Source organism: Poecilia reticulata, chromosome 11 (assembly GCF_904066995.2).
Source record: "Poecilia reticulata chromosome 11, P_reticulata-male-v2, whole genome shotgun sequence".
Lineage (NCBI taxonomy): Eukaryota > Metazoa > Chordata > Actinopteri > Cyprinodontiformes > Poeciliidae > Poecilia > Poecilia reticulata.
Window position 1 is genome coordinate 10,881,252 of NC_088840.1, and position 21,090 is coordinate 10,902,341.

Consider the following 21,090-nt stretch of genomic DNA (forward strand, 5'->3'; position numbering starts at 1 on the left):
TATGTCCTAACAGGGTTTACAGCATATTTTGTGTACTGTAAGCATAACTGTTACCCAAAAAATAAAAGTAAATGTGAAACAGAAACCAAGATAGCTTACATCTTTACAACAACACAAACAAAAGGAGCTTAGCAATCGATGTGAACAAATTAAATTCAGCAACATGAAGAACCCTCACCAGAACAGGAAGGACAGCAAACTCAGTTTTTGGCATGTCGGTGGTTTTAAAGAAAAAAGGGAGAGAAGTGAAGGGAGGTCTGAAGTCACGTGGCTTTGCAGAGCTGCCTCTGCCGATAGACTTTGGTTGCAATGGAAACGCTCCAGGTAGAAAATTAAAAGCAGGGACAAAAAGAAAGAAAAAAATTTCGAGTGTCCTGAAATTAGTTGGCCGATTTTATTATCATCATTATTAATTTGTTATTCATCTCCTTTAAAAACAAAAGGACCATCTTTGAAGTCGACTACATCTCCAGGACAGGCTCTACATTCATAGGAGGTAGATAAACGCGGTGATGATAACGTTGAGGTGGAGTCCGGGACATTGTAGTGCATCATTTCTTCCACTTTAAGGCCAGATGGGAACTTTCCATGTAGCTCTAAGGCCATCTTAAGACAAAGGTGTAAGGAAGGGCAGGGTGGGTTCGGTACAGCCCTTTCATGGCGATACCTGAGTCAACAGGCGTGTGAAAACGCTTGGTGCACCATCAATTTCTTCATCGACAAAATCTTTTTTTTGTTTGTTCAAGTCGACATGAGTGGAGAAACATTTGGAGAAATTGTGAGTGGATTTGGCCAAAAGGTGTTACAACAGTAGGCTGAGGCATGTGTGCCGCTTGTGACATTCAAACCTCCCATTAGGGAAAATTAAGATATATATATTTATATATATATACTGTTGGACAATACATTTAGATAACAAAACAGAGTCAATGCAGCATATATCAGGCTTATGAGGTACTCCATGAATATATATAGATAGATATAATCAACTTTTTTTTATTTTTTTAGAAAAGCTTCTCAAAGTCATTATTCCTTATAGTTCCTATTGATAGCATAAAATACCTCGTCAGTTATTTCGGTTTTTTTTTGGCTTTTTTTTTTTAAACTCAGCCCAAGCTAGATGGGCGTCTATTTTTTTTAATTCGTTTTCAGAGACTGCTTTCAAAAAGTGCAAAAAACACAAATACTGATCGTTCTATGCAGCATCTACACTCACGGTTATTGAAAACGGAGAGAGAACATCTTGGATTTTATTTATGTTTTGTTTTGTTTTTTTAAACAATGAGATGGAGGTCGAAACCTAATGCTGGAGCAGATGGAGGAGGAGAAAAAAAAAATTCGACGAAAGGCACATCTAAAAAGAAAACGACTGCGAACATGCTGGATGTCTACAGCTTAGATTCGATCTGTAAAGTGACACAGCAGCTCATATGTACCTTTGGTCGAATGATTTGATACGCTGTCAGTTGAGATTGAAACGTGTTTCTTCCCTTTAGCGAGCAAACGGGGGCGGGATGCTGAGTGCAGCGAGGAGGAAAGGCAGAAATGAGCAGAGTCCGTGTATTTAATCGCGGGGAAAATGTGTCAAACCACAACGTTTTTGGCTTTCTGGTAAAACTTCAAATGGAATCAAGCGGCTCGGAAATCCAACTAAGCGACGTGCTCAATGTAATGCTGCTGCAAACACACCTGAACAAAAAGCCGACGTACCAACAACCCGCACGGCAACAGAGAATCACCGCAACTGCGTCTCACAACAACTTTGCCGACATAAAGAATCCACAAAAATCGGCGCCAAGCAAATCGGAATCACAATGGCACACGTCAAAGATCCAGTCGTGATTATGGTTTATGAATCACACAAGGAAGGAATCCTAAAGTTAATGCTGGGTTCTGACTCCGGACTGGTTAGAGAAAAAAAAACCAAGCAAAAAAAAAAAAAAAAATTTAATAAAATAAAATAAATTTGGTCCCCTAAAAAAAAAATAATAAAAAAAAAAATGTAAAAATCGAGCACAGCAACATTAAAAGTTCTCACACACGATATTGGCTTGTATTGGTTTGGTCACTACGAGATTTCGCTTCGGCGCCTTTCTCATAAACAAACGGGATTATAGTAGCAAGCACCAGACTGCTGCTCTGAGGTAGTTCTTTACAAAGCTGGTGGATTAAAAAAAACAAACAAACTGAAAAGCAATTGTTGAGATGTGAAACGACTTAAACCAATCGCCTGGCAGGAGTGGATGTGTGCAGATCAGGATGATGGCATTCAGATTTCCTATCAGCTCTCCTTAGACGCGTCATTTAAAGGACGTTTGCATTGAAAAGAGCAGCAGACGCAGTGGGGGTCACGGTGTCACTTCGGCCCAACGAGTTTCAGACGACCTGCATGACGATTAGAAAACCCGGTTGAAGTTCTTAGTTACCATTTAAATACTGGGTTATCACTAGACGAAAAGCCAAGACTTGCTGATGGTTACAAATGTAAATTCAGTACTTTAAGCGCAGCGACGCTGGCGGTCATCAGATGGTCCTCAATATCTGGGGCAGGATTCAGAGTTTGGGGGGAAACTTTAAAAATAAATAAATAAAATAAAATATGTTTTGAAAAGTAGTGAGTGTAGAATAATCATTTTACGGTTTTCAACAGGTCTGAATTTATGATGGCACATGAGTATAATACAGTAAATGTAAAAGCATGAAAACATTTTTTGTTTAAAGAGGAAAAAAATATTCAATTCAGGTTCTATTTTTTTAAAGTATTTTAAAAAGATCAAATGACCATCCTCCATAAAAATCAAAAATTGTCAAGTATCCCTTCATCGCTGCCAAGAGGCTCCAATTTAGATGCCAACTTCAATGCCATTAGGCAGACAGGAAGTGGTGCTTTTCTTCCCCCATGGTTCTGCCTGTGACGAGATCAACCAAAGAACCACTTCCTTGTTCACTTCAAAATAAGAGTCCCAAACCATAAACGCAGCACTCTATAATCTAGCGCACTGACTTCTCATATTCAAAGCCATGAGAAAAGCAGGACGCCGGCTTATGAAGTCAAAATTCAACATTGGACAGCTGAACACTTAGCATGAAGATAAACATGTCACCAGTTTGTATTACCAACAAAACAAATGCCGTTTCGACTCGGACGTGACGCCGTTTCCATAACCAATGCAGAATCGATACCTTCCATTCATTTCACGAGACAAAATAATGCTGACGCAGCAACCAGTCCCGAACCTCGGAAGACAAGCTATTGTAACGGGGGAGAAAAAAAAAAAATGGTGCGTTTTAGTATTGCGAGATCTCGTGTCACAACATGTCACTGCACCCCTACTCCATCCTAGAGGCTTTTTAGACACGGAAATAGATCTGAAGATATGCTAACATTTGCAGAGATCTTTAGAATTGAAAATAAAAACCTCTTGCCAAAAAGGGAATTTCAAAATACAAAAAAAAACATCATGTCAAGATAAATGGCAACGCTATGTCCGGCTGCTAGATGCGCTCATGCTGCAATAAACAAGAACTTGTACACATTACATTGCTGTCACATGGCTATAGGTAACGGGGTGGACATGGTTTCAATGACTTCCAGAGACATTATTAGTCTTCAGAGGATTTATATACAAACAGGAACAGGAGAATTACGCCTGGTGAAGCCGGCTGAGCGCTCTGAAAATCGGCTCATATCTTACACGCAAAAATAAAAATAAACCAGGTTCTAGCAACTATATGCTGACAAACATAAAACAAAACAAAATCCAAAAAAACAAAAACACAAAAATCATGCTTCATTCAAAGACTTTACAAGAACAAGCCCACACGAGGCAGGATTATCAGGCTGGGAGTTGAAGCAAAGCTGGAAACCTAAATGCAAACGCAAAATCCTCCGATTTCTTTTTTTAATGCAAACAAAAAAAGACGCACACCTCAAACAAAGCATGAATCCACAGCTGAAGATATCTGCTGCTCTCCAAAGCATCTGATAATGAAAAGATTAGCAAGCGTTGCTAAAAAAAACCCTACAATTTTCTGCTTAGAAAAAGAGTCGCGCAGTAATAATAATAGAAAGTTTGTACAGAAGAAGCAGAGCGTAAAACGAACTAGCATCGTTTCGTTCACAAACCACACAGACTAATTACATTCGGTACTATCTGAAGATGCTGAAAACAGGCTCTACTCTTAAAAAAAATAAAATAAAAATTATATAAGCAACTGTTTTGCTATAACGACACATAAGCAGCTTAGAGGGGAGATAAATGACTATACAGATGGGAATGGTTTGGAAAGGATTCGTCTAATAGTTGCTGCTTCATAAGAAATCGGTTTCAACTCCAGAAAATATTCAAATATTACCAGGCTTAAAGACAGTTTGAACACTATAAAAAATAAAAAAAAAACACCATTAAGAAAATTATTCTATTGCATAATTTGATATGGTATTTGTAGTTAATATTGGCTATTTCTGCCACCCGGTGTCTCCAGGTTCTGGCTTTCCAAATGAAAACCTTTTGTGAATTTAACACATTCAGGAAAAATAAAGTCTCTACGCCGGTGTTTGTCTGTACCACTATAGGTAATGCAGGATTTCACCTGCAACATGATGCCACATTCATCCAGGTTAGGAATACCTGTCACTGTTGTAAACATTCTTTTGTTGAACTCATTTGGGAGGAAAAAAAAAAAAAAAAAGCAAAGTGACAAAAACTCCTCCTTACTCTGTAGTTTGTTTTGGTCTTACTGGGGGGGAAAGGAAAGATGGTCGCCCACATTGCAGTTCTGGACAGAGATAAAACTGGTTTACCTAACAGGAAATGCACCACTTTGGCATCCAACAATATTCTCCTTTTTAAAACACCTTTCAGTTTGGTTATAAAAAAAAAACACACACACACACATCTACTACAATTTCTATACAAAGGCGATCCACTCACGCAACCGGAAATAATCGCTCTTATTATTGTCGCTTAAAGGCTTCGGGTTATTTCTCAAAAAAAATTTTTTTTTTAAAATGACTTGCTCAATTTTGGTTGGCTAGATGGAATCTTTCTCGGCTGGTTTTTGCTCGATCTCTCTGATCAGCAATTATAGCATAGGGGAAAAGAAAAAAAAAAAAAAGCTATTTTGTAAGTGGCTGCAGATTTGTGCTGTTAATGCGTGAATAGCTACAATATTGTTCTTTTTTTTTTACTTAGTGCAAATGTAACTTTTGGAGTTTTATATCAGGAAAAAGCAATGCCATTCTGATCTGGTTTAATAAGGTGCTGGTGTAGGGAACGAAAAATAAAAATAAAAAAAAAAACATACGCAGAGCAGTAACAACAAATCCAAAAGCTAGCTTCTCCTTTCTTTCCAAGTTAAAGCAATGAGATTGTTACAATTACTGAAGAATCCCGTTTCCAACCCTCCGTGAAGGGAATAAGAAAAAAAAAAAAGAATATTAACCAATATTAATGACAAAGCCATTCAACTTCCCAAGACAAGGGCATCACTATGTAGAAATAAGCAGTGCACTTTACTCTCCATCATAAATTATTATCTGGCTGACCACCAATGAACAGTGACTGGCAGGAAACGCTAAAAATCCAACATCGCAAAGATCAGTAAACGGACCAACCGGTCTAAGCACCAACCGGCCATCTTAACACTTTTCGGCGTGGAAGTTGTTACCAAGGGAAGGCAAATCAGTTAGCCATTTTCAGACCAAGTGGAGACGTTACAGGAAATTAGAGAAAGCAGAGATATACATGTGATTACTTAAAGAGGAGATGTTATATTCAGAGACATTTCAGAAATTTAAAACAGACTGCTAAAGAAATCGTAACTGGCTAAAACCGGTGTTCAGAAATCAGCCAGAGTTCTCCACTTTCCTAATTATTATATTAGGAAATATAATAATTATTATATTTCCTAATATAATAATTATATTAGGAATTAACCAGCAGTTAAAGTTTAACTGCTGGTTAAACTTTAACCAGCAGTCTGCGATAGCACCACTGTTACACAGCTTGAGCAGAGAACCGAGTTTTAAATCAAAGTGTCATTTTAGTGGTGCATAGAAGAAGAAAAAGAAGCAGAAGAAGAAGCGGAAAGTCGTGTGTGTAGGTACGAACACACTCGAAGCATTTGGTCATAGAACTTCAACGCAAACACATTCCGTCTCTTCGGTTTGCGCAATACTAAATACATGTCATGCAAAGAGAAGAACAAAAAAAAAAAAAAAAAAAATGTAAAAAATAAATTCATCATGCTCACCAAGCCTCTAAAGTCAACAACGAGACACGAGCGACGCCGGTTACGATACACAGCCAGGGTAATTATACAGAAATGGCCAGTGGCGTGATGCTACCATCACGCCACAGCAACAGGTAACAAGAGGTAGAACACACGGCCATTTCCATGCAATTACACCAGTGTCGCACATTATGGCTGAGCCTTCGGTTCTGATTAATGGAGAAAAAAAAAAAACACACACACACACATTAGAAGTCATACTCATAATTCTGCTATCAAAAGTGCATCCAAATTTACATGTTGTGAGACCAGCACCGATAAGAACAATATTGACATCAGAACAGTAAATATCAAGTACGGGATTTTTTTTTTTTTTTTTTCCTTTTTCCAAAATGCCCCACAAACACAGTCAGTCGGATCTCTTAGTTGCTTTAGAGGAGTTAAAAGTAAAAAGAGGAGAAACTGATGTAGTTAAAGGGAGAGAGAAAAGGATTGTAGAAATAATGAAGGATCAGTGAGGACTTAAGGTGATTTACAGTGAAAACATCTAGCACCTAGAGTCAAAATGCCTTTTTTTTTGTGCTTCTGTGTCTTTTGAGTAATAATCGTGTAAAAGTTGGTAATCTTGTTTGGCCATGAACGATTGTGTGTTACAAAGGATGCGCTCACTTTTAAGCTAGAAAATCTACATCGTCACAAATGACCACTTTTGTCCCATTACAAACACGTGAAGGATGCTGAGAAGCACTAAGAAACAAAACTAAATGCGTAACACTTTGAAATAAAAAAAAAAACAAACAAAAAAAGGAAACAAAAGCCCTGATTGTCTACCTCTGTACACGATCCGATTTCATGTCTGATCCCCGATAACTGCTAAAATCTCTTTGTTAAAAAAACATGATGCATAGTTAGAAAATGTACACTACTTGCCTTCAATCTAGACAAACATTCACGTAGCGGTAAAACTGAAGCAGGATGTCGTCATGTATCAATTCCATTAGTAAAACTGTGAGTCTTAGAAGGCAAGATAATTGCATTTAAAACGTTCATACAAATAGAGTTAATTTAGACAAAATTTGGGCCATTTTTTTCTTTAAAAAAACCAAAACATTCTAAAATTTTCTCAGCATTTTTGCACTGAAAGCTTATTTAAAATATACCTTGTTAGGAACATTTCTATTTCAGTAAAAAGACTCACAAAAGCTGCTTGCATAAATCCCCCCCCTCCACCCCAACGATGCTTTTGTGCGACGACCGCTCACGGTTCTTGAAGGGCCCTCTAAACTAACGAGGCTCTTCTATCATCATTTAAAATCAGTTCAAATGTAAAAACTCTTCTGTACCAAACACCCAATCCACCGAGACGCTACACGGCTGCCCCGATCTGATGCGACGCAGCAGAAAATACTTTCCTGCTGCTATATACAATAAAAAAATAGAAGTAGGATTAAGGGGTGTAAAAATGAAAAAAAAAAAAACTCCTAAAAACACCTACATGTTAAAAAAACAAAAAAAACAAACAATGCATCTCAGCTACAGCACTATACAATGAAGAATTATTGGAAATGAAAAATTTGTTATGATCCCCTTTTGAGTTTTCAAATGTTTTATCAGTACGGCTCAGAATACAATATAAAAAGGTTGCTGGGAACCAGTCCCGGCACGCCCGATTTTATGCTTGAAAATGATCAGTTCAGACAAGAGGATGAACAAGGTTATTCAGTCTCTACACCTTAAAAAAAATAAAATAAAAAGTCAAGAGATGATCCAAATAGTTTACAAATCAGATGAGAAACTGTCTTTTCACCATCACCAGATTTGGCATTAAAAAAAAATAAATAAAAATAAAAAATAAAAAGTTTGTAGATCAAAGAAAAAAAATGCAGAAACACCAACCAGGAACTAACTAGTTCATCAAGGGAAAAAAAAAAAAAAAAAAAAAAAACCATGGTCCCAAATGGCACTTTTTAAAAAAATCAGATAATGACCCATGTTGAAGGAAAGAAAAATATTCAAATAATTCATAATATCTTAACCCTCCTGTTATGTTGCAGGTCAAATTGACCAGTTTTAAAGTTTAAAATTTTTGTTTGAAATAGTTAGAAGTTTTTTTGTTTTTGCATAAAACTTTTTCTACTTGTCTTAATATGTAGATTCTACATAGAAATTGAAAAGTTGTTCATTTTACACATTTGCGACCCCCCCTTGGTCCACATTTTACATCAATACTGTCCGGGTCAATTTGACCCAGCAGTCAAGTTGTAGGGTGGAAAAGATAAAAAAAAAAAAAAAAGTCCAGTTCTATTCGTTTCCTTGCAGCTATGAACCATATTTCACCCCCCCAATACAGACCACACACACACACACACACAAGCCCACTTTCTCTCTATCCTCTTTACTTCACTAGGAAACTGTGAGAAAGCAGGAACTCGTACAACTTTTGACAGGAACATTTTCTGTTCCCGTGGCCAAACTCCACCCACACTGAGTGACACTCAAAGGAAGTGGAGAAAACATAAACACTCTCTGCTTGACTCATTTGTCTTGATTTTAATCAGCGGGTCAATTTGACCCTGAACAGTATACATGTCTCAAGTTCAACTATCACCAAAATCACCCATTGAAAAAACAAAATCTAAATGTCATGTAAAAAAATTTACAAAAGATCAATTTCAAGGAAATTATTGTTTGTAGGTGCTTTTTCCCCAAAATGTATATTACATTTTTTTTTTCCAAATGAGTGAATGAGTAAATTGTTGTCACTGATCCTTTATTGGAGAGAAATATAAAAAAACATCATTGCACAAATATTGATTGAAATGGTTAGTATTGGAGTCAACAATCAGATACAAAATTGTTTTGGAGGATGTTTTTGGTTCCTGACACTATTGCATGATTAAACACTCCACAGGTCAAACTGACCCACGAACCTTATTGCTGTACCTCAGAAACTAACACAACAGGAGGGTTAAGTACTTCTGTCCTTGGTAAAGTACCATCCTGGTCAGTGCACTTTGCTTGCATTGGCTGATAATGTTTGGTTTAAATTGTTCTAGCATATAAACGGTAAGTGAGCTCCCCAAAATGTTGATTCTCGGTGTACGGACCAGGATTCACTCGAGCAAACAAGAATCGGAAGAAGGACTACAGGAAAAGAAGAAGAAGAAGAAAAAAAAAAACAAAACTTGGCATATAACGTAACAGCCCACTTTCTTTTAGGAACTATTGTTTTTTTTTTTTTCCTGTGTGCAAATTTGACCATTTTCAGAATTTGGGAAAAAAAGAAGAAAAAAAAAATATCTATAAAGTTAAAAAAAAAAATAAAAGAAAAAAAATTATCTACAAACCTAACGTCTCTCTAAAATTTGCCTTTTTCACTACTAAATGGCTTACTTTGGTGGGTAAAAGGGGAGAAGTTCAAATGTGGACATATGGGTGAGTGACAAGTTTGCCACCTAGGGAAAAGACAATATGAAACCTTGTGATGGTATTCGGACCTCACAGAGAGACAGGGATCGTTGGTTTCAATGGCGGGGATTTTGCCCCCAACCAATCAGGGCGCTGTAGTTTCAGGCGAAGTACATGGTGCGCAGGGTGTCCTGGTGGATCTGAACAGCCTTGGCCAAGGCCTGGTGGTCCCGCCCATTGCTCTGGCCCGACGTATGACTGCCCTCAGCACTACAACAACAAAAAAAGAAAAACATGCAAAAAGCACTTAGGTCATTGATGGAAGAAAGAGGGGGAAAAAAAAACAACAAAATTCTCAGAAGTACACACGTGTCCTTACCTGTCGTGCTCTTTGTCCACCAAGTGATAGCGCGCCCGGAAAGCCACCAGATGGGCGTAGTAGGCTGGTGCTGGGATGGACACGGAGCGGGTGCAGCGCACGTACGTGTGGCAGAGCTGGTAGGTGAGGACCTGCAGTTCATCCGACGAGAAGTGGTTGTCGTCCCAGAGCACGTGGTAGTGAGACGGTCTGCTGGTTCCCTGGAAGGAAGGATAATGGATGACGAGGTGAAGCGGCGCGGGTTTATTTAGATACTAGAAAGAAAGTTACGAGATGCTCAGAGAAATCGGCTTTTTGACTGGAATCGGCTTGATTTCAGCTTGCGGCAGGCCAGTCACAGGCTCAAAAAAAAAAAAAGAAATCTGACCTTTGTCCAATTAAAGCACAACAAGCACCACTGGGTCACCCTGACAACACAGGGTCTCTGCAGGGTTTACAAAATGAAGTCCAAAGGTCCACAGAGATTTAACAAGCTATATTAAGGGAAACTATTTTGAACAGCATGTTTGTTAGCAGATGATTCTTTCAGCAGAGAACAGAAAGAGTGAAAAGCAACAAGTGATCCCTTTTATCCATCTGGGCTTTCAACCTCAGTCTGTCATGGAAGATGTTGGATTATTAAATGTTTACAACCTTTTGAGGATAAAAATTATCAACACTCTCTGAAAAATAAAAATGGAGACTAATTCAAACTATGTCCCCTCTGCTAATCGCTTGTACAGAAACTCAGATTTTTTTTCCCCTTGTTTTACTAATATACATTTTTTATAAACTACCACGTTAGTCGGCACCGCGAAGGTAACTGGTAGTAATCATCCCAGCTTTTGTCATAAGGACACTTACTGATGGCTCCCTGCTAACGACTCAACACTCCTTACAAACGGCTCAGGCTCCCTGCTAACGACTCCCGGCTGACGGCTGAGCGCCAAATAAACAACTCGGTTAAATTAAAACAACAATGCCAAACATCTAGTCATTTCCAGATCAATAAGTGAAGGTAGTTATGCGTGTAGATTCCAACGGTAGCTCTATGGCAGCATAAAAACAGACTGCGCTAACTGCTACATTGGCATTTAAACACTGATATTTTTTGTTTTTCCTTGTTTTACTAAATTAACAAATTAAAAAAAAAAATGTTTCCAACTTTTTGTTATAGCAGGATAGCAAGACAGAACCAATTTTGAGTAAAGTCTGTTTGAAAATGGTCCAAGATTTCAAATCAGCAAAACAATTTTGATTATAAAAAGTGGTAGCATGGGAGCCTTGAGCTCCCCCCCAATTAATCACAGATAATCGTAGCACAGTTCTTACCTGAATGCCTGCATGACTGCAAAGGTAGAAGTCGAACTCTGACGGGTGGGTGATTTTGGTGTCCACTGTAGTCCCTGCTGGAATGTTGCCGCTCTTTCCGACCTGAAAACGGTCAAAGTTCTAAACCTTTTTGTGCAACAACTACAGGAAGACCAGACTATATTCTCCTGCGTTTCTAATAAAAACTCCTCATTTCTAACATGACACCGACCCGTTCGTTTCTGTCCACGCAGAACAGCCTCGTGTGGTGTCTCTTCTGCACAACCACGAAGGTGATGCCAGGTTGGTAATCCTTTTCCAGTTTGATGCAAGCCTCGCGGATTGCCAGGAGCTCATGCTGAAGGACCTACAGGTAAACGGATTGTAAATTTAGCAAATGAGGCCTGCTGTGCAACAACAAAGCAAGCATGCAACATCACACACACACACACACACACGTTACCTGGCTGAACTGGCCCTCGGAGATGCCGTCTCGATAGTAGATGATTCTGGTGGGCTTGAAGCGAGTGGACTTGTAGAACTGGATGAGCAGCTCCCGCACCATGTTGGCCAGGTCCTGGATGATGTCCTGACGGTGCTGCTGCACCCGCACTGTGGCGCAGTACCGGCTGGGGTGGGCGTCCATGCTGCCGACCACCTAAAGACGACATGGGGCACATTAAAACTTCAAAGATAAAGGAGACAAATACTGCTGCGATTATGAACACCGAAACCTCAAATTTCATGGCAACTAAAGTGAGCGCTGCCCATACGCAACTTAAAACAGGTCGCGAATTTAAAAGTAGTTTCCAAACAAGTTGTATTTAAAATCGTTTTCTGCATAATCAAAATATTAGTAAAACATTATTATATTAATTTAGCTGGAACTCACGGCAGCAATGGAAGGTTTCTTTCCGTCTCCTGCTGGTGGATGAGTCACGTCCGAACCTAGAAAGATCACTGGCTGCTGGAACACCAACGGCCTGCGCAGGAAAGCACAGAGTGGATGTAAGTTTTCATATAACAATATCATCATGCACAGGCAATACGGAGATGGTGACGTCAACTCCAATAAATCCTTTTTGTTCACTCCCAGCTCTCTTGGGCTTCTTCAGGAATCTGAAGGCATCAACTGCAGTGAGGCTCCATTCATTATGCAATGATGCTGTGACATTATCCCCCCCCCGTTACATCATAAAGCTTTAATCTACAACTTGAAATAGGAAAAAAGCTCTTTGCTTACAGAGAGGTTCTGTTAAAAGGAGTTATACTTGAAGCAGATAACTCTCTTGGCATTTTAATTTAGAATAAATCCAGATTTGCTGGTAAAGGTGGAAACTAAATATTCCAATCTCAAAATACTACCTTGGTTTATACAAAAACCTTCAACTCGCCATCATATTTGCATTCAGTGAGTAATGCAGAAGCCAGTGAATATGTAAACATAAAAAACAGGGGTAGGATTTGGGGCACTAAAGATCTTCCAGTGTAAAGCAAATACTAAAAAAAGACGCCATTTCTGACCTGAATGCAACAGGAACCTGATAAATTCACTTCACTTCAACCACCATAGCATTTTCACATCACATTCCTTTTGTACCAGGAAGAAACTTTGACCTGAAATGCTTTACATGTTTTACCCTCTATACATGTTTTCAAGAGGAAGATTCCTGTTCACAATGACTCCCTAACTACCTTCTAGAGTTGCACCACTCATGATGGAAGCATGTTGGAGTAGCTTTGCTACATTAGCCCTGACCTCTTCTTTTAGTAGAATTTTGAACTTTGAATTTATATTTCCAAAACCAAAACGGAGTCTGGAATAACACGAGAAACGGATCGTGGATTGCAGCCCAGCCCACGTCCAGTTGAATGAAACTGATGGAGGGAATCTGCCACGTTAGTCGGCACCACGAAGGTAAGTGGTAGTAATCATCACAGCTTTTGTTACAAGGACACTTACTGATGGCTCCCTGCTAACGACTCACGGCTCCCTGCTAACGACTCACGGCTGACGGTTGAGTGTCAAATAAACAACTCAGTTAAATTAAAACAATGCTAAACATCTAGTCATTTCCAGATCAACAAGTGAAGGTAGTTATGCTAATTTTATGCATGTAGATTCCAACGGTAGCTCTATGGCAGCATGAAAACAGACTGCGCTAACTGCTATATTGGCATTTAAACACCGTTTCATGCTACCGTTTATTTCTCAGCATTTTCCTGAAGGCAGATTTTCACAAACCGGTATTATTCAAGTCATTGCTCACCCATTTTGTACGTGCAAAGTGCGTCCCACAGCGTTCACACTCACATCCAACCAGACTTTGTCCCTCATCATTTTTCCTCTTGGGATTTATTGTTGATTTCTCCATTCTGCTGACGGTCTAGTTGGAGACCATCAGGACGTAGGACTAGTTGGAGAGTTCTCTTGCCCGCCGCATTTGCCTCAACTCAAAAACTGAGGTAGTTTAGTCTACCATAATAACAGTTGGCTTGTCGGAGGACAGCTCTACTTCCGCAAGGGGGCGGTCAATTGGGCCGTGAGATTGTCATACAGTAGCTTAGTCAGTTTATCCAGATGCTTCTTCAAGTTTGTTGCCCACAACATCACCGAAGATACGAATTATAACAATATTTAATTTACTTTTGAAATAAATAAGGTATTTTTTTTTAACCAAATCTGCCATTTCTGTCATCATAAGCTGACTCAATGCAAAAGTGAATAGTCTAAATGTGACCCTTTGACACACCAACATCGCAAGTCTTGAATTTCCTGTCAAATGCTAGTGTAAGCATCTCCACCGACCTGCCCTGCGGCAGCAGGATGTTGTTGACTCCACCCAGCTTGACGTTGATCTTCAGACAGAGGTTGGAGAGAGTCTGAGGCGTCGTCTTTTGGACATTCTTCACCTGGACGCATTGCGTGGCCATTCCGAGCACAGTGTCGCCAACTCGTTTTACTTCAGCTATAAACATGCAACAAGAACACATGAAATAAGTAAACATTTTAAATGTTAAAACACACACATTTCTCTTTTATTATAAATTCAAACAGGTGGTCACCATAAACTGGCGTCTTTCCAGGGAGGATGACCACCACCAGCTGCAGGCCCTGGTAGGTGTACTTGAGGTGCCTGAACATGGGCTCCACGCTGTCCGCCCCCTGGGCGTACTTGCAGAAGCAAGGCTGACCCTGGATGGGCATCCCTGCATCTCGAGAGATCTTCCTCAGTTGGTCGGTGAAAGCTCTGCCAAATGAAGAACGAGTTCATCTTATGCTCAATAAGATTCCTACATACAAGGTGCATATGCAAAAGATCTCAACATTCTGGGAATCTGTCTTACTTGAGCAGGAGTTCAGTGCACTGCCTCTGCGGCGCGAAGCAGGCGATGGCCCACACTTTGATCTCAATGCCGGTGTGGAACTGCTTGTTCCTCATGTCCCACACTCCCTGGATTGGTGTTGCTATTGCTTTGTTCTGAAAATTGTCATTTTTTAAAATGCTGGTCAACATTGTTGCACTGCATATATATATATATATATATATATATATTTAAAAAAAACCCCACACACATCCAGAGTACCGCTGAACTTACCCTGCCGCCGTAAAGTATTGAAGGTGCTTGCAAGACGCGGCCGTTCACTTCTGTCATTTCATCCCTCACCACGACTCCAAATTCACGAACGTAAGGGTCGGTGTTGAAGTTGGCACTTCGCATCTGGAACGGAAACAAAATTTTACTTTTTACCATTGTATATCCGTCATGTTTTGAGTTTATTATGCTTCACTTAACGCTCTGATCGGTTTGCTAAAAGCAGAAGGGACATGCACAGATGACGTACCAGTTTACTAATTTCATCCTGCCGGTCTGGCGCCGATCTGGCTGTGGCACGGATCATTGTGGAGGTCTGATTGTCGGTCAGCTTTTTGATGCAGCGCTGTCCTGCCACTATGTTACACACCTGAAGAGACCACGTTTGTAGACAATCAATTAAAAACAAGCAAAACTCTCACTTTTCTTGAATAAAATCCAGAGTGTTAAAGAGTCTTGCCTCTAGAGGGAGGTAGGTATGCTTTTGCTCCTGTCCCACTTGTAAACATGGGAGGTGAGGGTATCGCAGGATGAGTTTGTACTTGTCTTTGAAGTACTGTGCTACTGTGCATTCAATAGTTTGGCCACTCTCCTGCTGCAAGGGGAACCTAAGGCAATAAAGAAGAAATTCAATCAACACAAAGAGAAGATCAAATATCCCTGGAGGTTTATCCATCAGATCTTCCTTTTAACGCAATCAGTTCATATAATGCCACAGGATAATGAAGTTTAGATAAAATGTTGAGAGAGCCTTCTTACGTCTGGTGGCTGGCTGGTCTTCTGGTCACATTGCAAACTCTGTATTTTCTCTTCATCTGCCCACAGTGAGTTATCTCGACCTTGAGGCCTACAGGAGGGACGCAAAATAAATGGAGAGAGTTCAACAAGAAAAGAAGAAACTCCAGGAAAGTTTTATTGGCTTTGAGATAAATAATTGTATCTTTTTTAAGCAGACCAGCTATATGTTTCTCCTGCATTTAAGTTCCAAAATTATTTTGGAATAGATTTTTTTTTGGGTCTAAACAATTTGCCAAGTTGAGTTGTATGTACAAACTATTTAAATCTCGATGCAACAGCAGGAATGTCTGTAGTGACTTTTTATAAATCTCAGTTTATTAAGTACTCATACCAACAACAAAAAAAGCTATTTTTAACATCTTCAAGTTGGAAAAACTTTTTTTCCCCTAAAAATGTTGCTACATAGAAGTTAATTTTGTTGTCGATCTAAACTGGTGTGAAAAAAAGGGACGTACCTTTGATTTCTTTTGTGAATTTCACCCGTTGAGAGTCTGTCAGAGGCTTCTGCTGCTCCTCGATGCTTTTAAAATCCAGAACTTCACACATGAATTCAATTACAGGCTGAGCCTTGTAGAACGCAGTGGCTGAAACTGCAAACAAAGAAAACACGCAGAGGTAAGACGTGTGAAGACAACAAATTTGTACGGATTTTTTATTCAATTTTTTTTTTTAATGAATGATGCAGATTACCATCAATGTTGAGCATCATTTTCCAGAGAGAAGGTCTGACGGACTGATGGAAACCGAACCACACCTCCCTGCCGCCACCGAGAGGGTTAGAGCATCCCTCTGAAGGAGTGAAGAAGGAGCGACCCACTGGAGTATACCTGTGTCGGACGATGGTTAGACGTGAAATGCGATTAACACAAAACAAGCAGCACAGAATCTGGATGTTAAATCCTTTAAGTAATGACTGCCTTTAATGAATTTATACATAAAACAAAAGAAACTCCTGACAGAGCCTCCCTCAGTGATTGTCACACAAAAACGGGTTCGGACATTTTGAATGACAAACCATAAAAAAATGAATAAATAAATAAATGTAAAATAAATAAATAAATAAATAAAAACAACAACAACAAAACTGACCTCATGGAAGGTAAATGCCGCATGACCACATCCAAAGCTTGAATCGTTTCAAAGGGAACGCTTGGTAGCCGTCCGGATAGAGCCTCGTGTAGAGCTTGTAGACTAACACAAGACACCCATTTGATGGACACTTTGAAGCTGCGGTCTTTGCCTTCGCCTGGAATAGTTACTTCAAGCTCCACCTGTGAAAGTGGCAGTTCAGACTATTTTTTTTTTAACTTTTTAGAAAAAGATTAAATAAGGAAACTTCATTCAAGCAGGGATCAGAACTAAAAGACTTACTTTGTCTCGGCCTATTGGCAAAGGCATGGCAGTGTAGAGGTTCTTTCTTCCATCGTACACCGGCTTTCGATCGCCAAAGATCTGAGTTTTAAAGTGCTGGACCATGTGCTCCACAATTTCCCTGAGGACAACAGGAAATTGAGCATCACAATGCAAATGGTTTAGCTCCACCCACTTACCTGTAAATGAAATAAAGTAAAACATAAAAAAATAAAAATAGACCTACCGATTAACCCTCCTGGGGCATTTCTCTGGCTTGATGTCAATGTCATAGTGATAGACCTCCAATCTGGGAATTTCCATTTCAAAAAAGTTTGCCTGGAGCTTGATGGCCCGACCCATGGTGCCAAAGTCTGGCCTCGGCGGCGGCTTGAACACATATTCTGGAACCGGGGAAGGTGGGTCTGCAACAAACAAAGGAAAGCAACATAAACAGATTAGCATTTGTATGCTTTTGGGTTTATTCTCATAAATTAACACCTATACTTGTGACCATTTCGGCTTTCTTAACTCCATACCTGAACCTTCATCTTTAAAACTCCAAAATGTCTGTGTGACTTTTTTGCCAACAAACTTGCCTGTCCCAATATGATCTACATATGTGGCTTCTGATATTTCAGTCTGTCGGAGCAAACCAATCCCTTCCCCGCCTTATCTTTAAGTTCCACTCTGACAAACTCCCTTAAAACACCCCGACACATCAAGCATAAGATCTGCCGTTTGAAACACGGGTCTACTGCCCTTGCAAACCCAAAACAACCCATGATGCAACTTGTGCTACTCTTATTAATTTGTCGGGGAGTCAACCTCAAACAGGTCGAATTGGTGATGGGTGAGGCTGCGAGTTGGATCAATCTGAAGTTACAACTAAAACTGCATGAAGCATGAATGTGTAAAAAGTAAAGCAATAATGGTTTCATCTGAAACTAAGCACAGTCTCAATTCCATGCACATTACCGTGTATGGCATAAAAATGTGTCCTGAATAGAAACAGCACCACTTTCTCAGCGCCTGACAATCAGTTGTGACTGTTTTTGTTCCCCTAATTTGGCCATAAAAATTCACAGGCATTTCAGCAGAATTTACTTCAAGAATAAATTGTGTTGCCAGTATCAATACATTACAGCTGAAACCAGTTCAGAGTAAAATGTCAGCTTACCGGAGCTCATTGAGCCGGAGGAACGGGGTCCCTCTGGAGCTTCTGCAGCTAAAAGGACAAAAACAGACATGTTACTCGTTTCAAAATCCACTTACATAAAAATAAATAAAAGTGAAGGCATTTACTCAAACACAATATCAAGTTGATAACTTTAGATATCCTGCTGCAAGACCAGGAAAAGTAAAGAGTGCAGCTGTTTTGAGCTGTTTATTTTAAGCTGTGTTTCCCTCTTATCACTTCCACAGCACAGTCGTTGACAATGATAGGACAGTTATCGGTGAACGAGCAGAATGCATGAACCAAGCTGGTAGCCTAAAACGAATGGATCCACCCATTTGCCAGAAAAACACAAATTCACTTCAGCTCATAAGTCTTGGAAGAAAAACAGACTCCGGTTTACTAAACACATTAACTAACAGGTAAATGTAGGAAGAATTTTGTTTCACTTAAATACAAATAAAAACACAAGTCCTGCAATATTTTTAAATAAAGACAGGGCAAAATTCTTAGCATTATAGATATTTTTTTGTGTGCGTGTGTGTGCCTACTTTGAGTTTGGTGCCTGCAAAGTGTTCAGAAAATGCAATGGTCAGAGGATGTTTATCAACAACGGATGCCAATAAACATGTAACACGTGCCAATCATTTTGTAATAGTTCCAGTCTTGAAGTACAAGACTTTTTCTAGTAAAAATAAATAAATAAAAAAAAAAATCAACCTGTTTCATAAAGAATGGGCGCTTTGATAACCGATTACTTGGAGAGTATGAGTCAACTGGACCACGGAAATCAAAATCAAATCCAAATAACATAAAATCGTGCAAAATTTATGGAGAGATTTGAATAGTCCTATGAATATCCGTCTCTGTAATCAATTGAAAATACTAAGCACACATGCAATGGTTCACCACTTGATTACGAAGTGCCTTGTTTAAAATGGAGATGAAAGGGCTGAATTAACCTGAAGTACTTTTATGGAACCCCCAGTCAGTCAGGATCCGAAAAGGTCCAATGCTGTGGTTTAAGGGTTTATTGTCCCATGCTTTGAAAGTACTTGAACTGTGCTGCCCACAATCCAAAAAAGAAAAAAAAAGGAAACCGTTTTAAAATTATACTTTAAAATTAATACTTTATTGAGGTTTCCTGTGCACAAACTGATGGTCATTCTGTGAACTTCAGCCTTGATTCTATATACGTTTTTTTGTTTTAGCCCTTATTCAATCTCCCATATTTACTTTTGATCCCAAACTCAAAATGAACAATTGTCTTCCAAAAGGAAGCCACTTTTTTTGTTTTAATAATTTGCAACGTTTCAGTTCAAGGTTTCAGTGATAATATTGACATTCAGATTGTGTTTACAAATCACAAGACGTACCACCTTTTCAATAAACACTTAATGATTAAAAAGAAAGACTAAAATCATTACCATATTATATAATCGTCAACTTGGAAGTATAATGTCTGTAAACAACATTGGTAACTTTTTGTGACATTTTAAAGTTGTGAAACCCATACAGTAAGTATCTGACTTACTGTATGGGGATCCGATTAGAAAGCGTGGTCGGCCGCTAAACACCGCTTAACGTAAGTGCTAGGTGTTTAACCAAAAGATAAAATAATACCAGCTACCTCTTCGCATTTGTTATTCGTACTCAAAAATTGCACTTAAACTCTTGTAAACACAGAGGCTAGTTTACTGTGAACAAGTTTCTAAAAACGAGGTGCAGCTAAAGCTAATTTAGCTAACGGCGGCTTGTTGCTAACTAAGCTTTTCCCTGAATCTTACACCAGCTGAGAGACGAGGACAAATGTTCTTTGTCAAATAATTACTTTTTTATCGTGAAGTAACAGGCAATTTGCTGCCTGAAATCACCCAGCACCAACACTTTTACCTATATTTTCAACAGCGGCATCACTTAGCCGATGCTAACAGTAGCTGCGGCACTTACCTCCAGCAGAATACATTTTGTCGACTTTTTAAGCGTATCGTGGACGAGCGGATAGTCCACTTTACAGAGGGCAGACTCCACCGAGCCTCATACGAAGCCGAAGCGATGTTTTTACGTCCAATAGCAAGGAATGATCCACGGCGTAGAAATATGGATATTTAGTTAGCCAAGAGATAAATATTTGGAGTCTCTCATCCTCGACACGACCCCATCCCCCCAGCACACAAACGCAAGCGCAGAGAAGAGATGCAGATCAAGATTGATCGCTCCCGTCCGCTTCCGCTTGCGTTTAACCTCCTGCTACTTTCCGCAGCGCTTAAATGGGTTTTCTACGGAGCCCTCGAGGGGACATGTGGGTAATTTTTTTTTCTTTGTACGGTGTTCTATTTGTGTCAAAAATAAGTAGAAGTCATGACTTCATGACCAATACTTATTTTTGACACAAACGAAACCCCACACTTTTGCGTTCTCTCGCCAAAGGTTTTGCGTTCTCTCGCAGTACTGTACTGATTAGTTCATGCGGCATAATTGAATACTGTAAGCCTTTCTTAGGGGCCGCTGTACTTTCTGCCTTAATACAAGGTTATGTAAGGTTTTTCCATGTATGTTAATATCTCGTTGTGGAATATCTGAAGTTTTATATACGTTTCTTTAGTATAGAAATGCACCACAAACCTATGCTATAAACAGAAACTTTCCCTAAGTAGGAAAGAAATAAAAATACATCCAAACTTTTTGGACTATTTCTGAGTTATTGTCAACAAAGACGTGGCCTGGAGATGACTCACGCGTCGGACAGATGTGATTCCCCGAGTTAACCTTGTGACCATAAGTTTGCCAGGTATTATAATAATTAAAGGTATTTATCATTATTAACTCTTTGGTGCAAAAAACTGATTGAAAATCG

General features: G+C 39.3%; 1 protein-coding gene across 3 annotated transcripts; it reads right to left on the bottom strand.

Annotated features, from left to right (window-relative positions):
* Positions 1-8,761: 8,761 nt before the first annotated feature.
* ago2 (argonaute RISC catalytic component 2) lies at positions 8,762-20,525 on the bottom strand. Of its 3 annotated transcripts, none has more exons than XM_008421701.3 (20): positions 20,184-20,523; positions 18,237-18,284; positions 17,304-17,481; positions 17,078-17,198; positions 16,796-16,977; positions 16,397-16,533; positions 16,162-16,296; positions 15,668-15,755; positions 15,369-15,516; positions 15,159-15,278; positions 14,912-15,034; positions 14,660-14,793; positions 14,378-14,562; positions 14,121-14,280; positions 12,204-12,294; positions 11,775-11,969; positions 11,544-11,678; positions 11,333-11,434; positions 10,022-10,221; positions 8,762-9,912 (listed from the first exon to the last, which is right to left on the bottom strand). In XM_008421701.3, exons 1-20 carry the CDS (start codon positions 20,197-20,199, stop codon positions 9,804-9,806), a joined length of 2,607 nt encoding a protein of 868 aa, XP_008419923.1. In that variant the 5' UTR covers positions 20,200-20,523; the 3' UTR covers positions 8,762-9,803. The 3 variants fall into 3 exon arrangements, with proteins under 3 accessions (XP_008419923.1, XP_008419922.1, XP_081468389.1); XM_008421700.3 differs by having other exon boundaries at positions 16,796-16,998; XM_081612263.1 differs by lacking the exon at positions 8,762-9,912 and having other exon boundaries at positions 9,925-10,221; positions 16,796-16,998; positions 20,184-20,525.
* Between the last annotated feature and the right edge of the window lie 565 nt (positions 20,526-21,090).